This window comes from Nicotiana attenuata, unplaced genomic scaffold (assembly GCF_001879085.1).
Source record: "Nicotiana attenuata strain UT unplaced genomic scaffold, NIATTr2, whole genome shotgun sequence".
In the NCBI taxonomy this organism is placed as follows: domain Eukaryota; kingdom Viridiplantae; phylum Streptophyta; class Magnoliopsida; order Solanales; family Solanaceae; genus Nicotiana; species Nicotiana attenuata.
The window spans coordinates 51,206-52,894 of NW_017672232.1; the positions used below are offsets into that span (position 1 = coordinate 51,206).

At 35.1% G+C, this 1,689-nt stretch overlaps 1 protein-coding gene across 1 annotated transcript; it reads right to left on the bottom strand.

Moving 5' to 3' along the window:
- Positions 1-804: 804 nt before the first annotated feature.
- On the bottom strand, positions 805-1,374 carry LOC109212401. The gene has a single exon (XM_019376041.1). It carries the CDS (start codon positions 1,372-1,374, stop codon positions 805-807), a length of 570 nt encoding a protein of 189 aa, XP_019231586.1.
- Positions 1,375-1,689: the final 315 nt, after the last annotated feature.

The following is a 1,689-nucleotide window of genomic DNA, read 5'->3' on the forward strand; positions in this document are numbered from 1 at the left end:
TTGATCGCAATAGGATTGAATAGAGCGCGATCTTGAACCTAGTCATTGGGGAATTAATTTGCGAATACGGATAAAAATATACCTATTTGTCGTGCTTAGCCAATTGTGCAAGAAATTATAATGCTTTCTTTTTATCTCTAATCTCATTGGAATATAGGGGTTAGAGTAAATTGAATAGGCGAGTAGAAGTTATCGAATTTCTATATGTATTATTGTCCTTGCAGGATAATAATACAGATAAATCAATAAGTCGAGTCGATTAATGAATTCAGCAGGATTGTTGGCCAGCCATAACCTTGGAATATTATTTCTCATTGAATTCAACCATTCATGCTAAGTATGATAATTAAATTAGTTTTTCTTTTAATTAAAGCTCTAGCTAGTAGAATTAATTAAACAAAAATTACCTTGACATTGTCCTTCTCTCGATAAATTAGAATTTGCCTAAATTAGTTGATAATTGATCACAAGTTCTCATGGAAACAATATTCTACTTACTCTTTATTACTTGATTGACCGCGTATACTTGCATGTGCGATTTAGGGCAACTAACTTTTGGAGGAATAATGAAAAGTCATAAATGAAATTGAATGACTTTAAATCGCAAAGAATCTCGAATGGATGGATACGTCACGGGATAAAACTGTACAAAGGGGCGACATAATTTTGAAATCATTTTTTTTGGAACATAAAAGCACGATATTTATTACTTAAAAGACAAATTACAGGAGTAAGACATAGTCTTAAGGGCATTACTATTGCCCATAGTTGCTAGGAAATTACAAACATCCGTAGAGATAGTTCTTAAACTATTACAAGATTCATGCTTGTCTTTTTGAATTTCTTCTTGCACAAAAAAGGAGGACAAGCATGGTAAATACATTTGTCACTGGGAGGTTTCTTCAAAGCTTCCTTGGCCAGTCGATGAGCTACTTCATTTCCTTCCCTAAAGTTGTGCCTCAGTAATGGGAGCTTCAGTTGGTGCATTAACCATCTGCATTCAAGAATAATATTTTGAAAGTTAGTACATTCCTCATGTAGTAGTTTAATGACATCCGTGCTGTCAGTTTCAATTTCCATGTTTGTATCTTTAAAGTTTACTGCAATTTTTAGCCCTTCGAGAAGTGCTGGTAATTCTGCATGAACTGGGGAGGCAGCATGTGTCGCTTTTTGATGTCCCAAAATCCAATCACCATTACTATTGCGGAATAGTCCACCAATTCCTGCTGCATTGTTAGTAGAAGAGAAAGCGCCATCACAGTTAAGTTTAATAGCATTTTTTGGTGGTTTGTACCACCTAATCTCAATGGGAATTTTCTTGGCTTTAAAAGGGTTCAACTCAGTGAAAAAGATATATTCCCATGCAAAGTCCATGGGTTTTTTTTACGTCAAGATGGTAGCGAAGGTTATTAAGATTATTGTTATTCCTGTTTTTTCAAAGTTCCCAAATGCAAAAAGGAAAAAGAGTTTGTCAACTAATCTTACGAGAATTTTGATTGATGAAGGCATCACGAAGGTCACTAAGCCAATTAATATCGCCCATAGTGTTATGGTAGCTGATGCCCATGGCTTTCCAGAATTTTTGGGTTGAAGCACAGTATAAGAAGATGTGTTGGATGGTCTCAATACCCATTCTGCATGTAGTGCATGTGTCATCCACATTCATACCAATTTTGTGAAAATAATCTC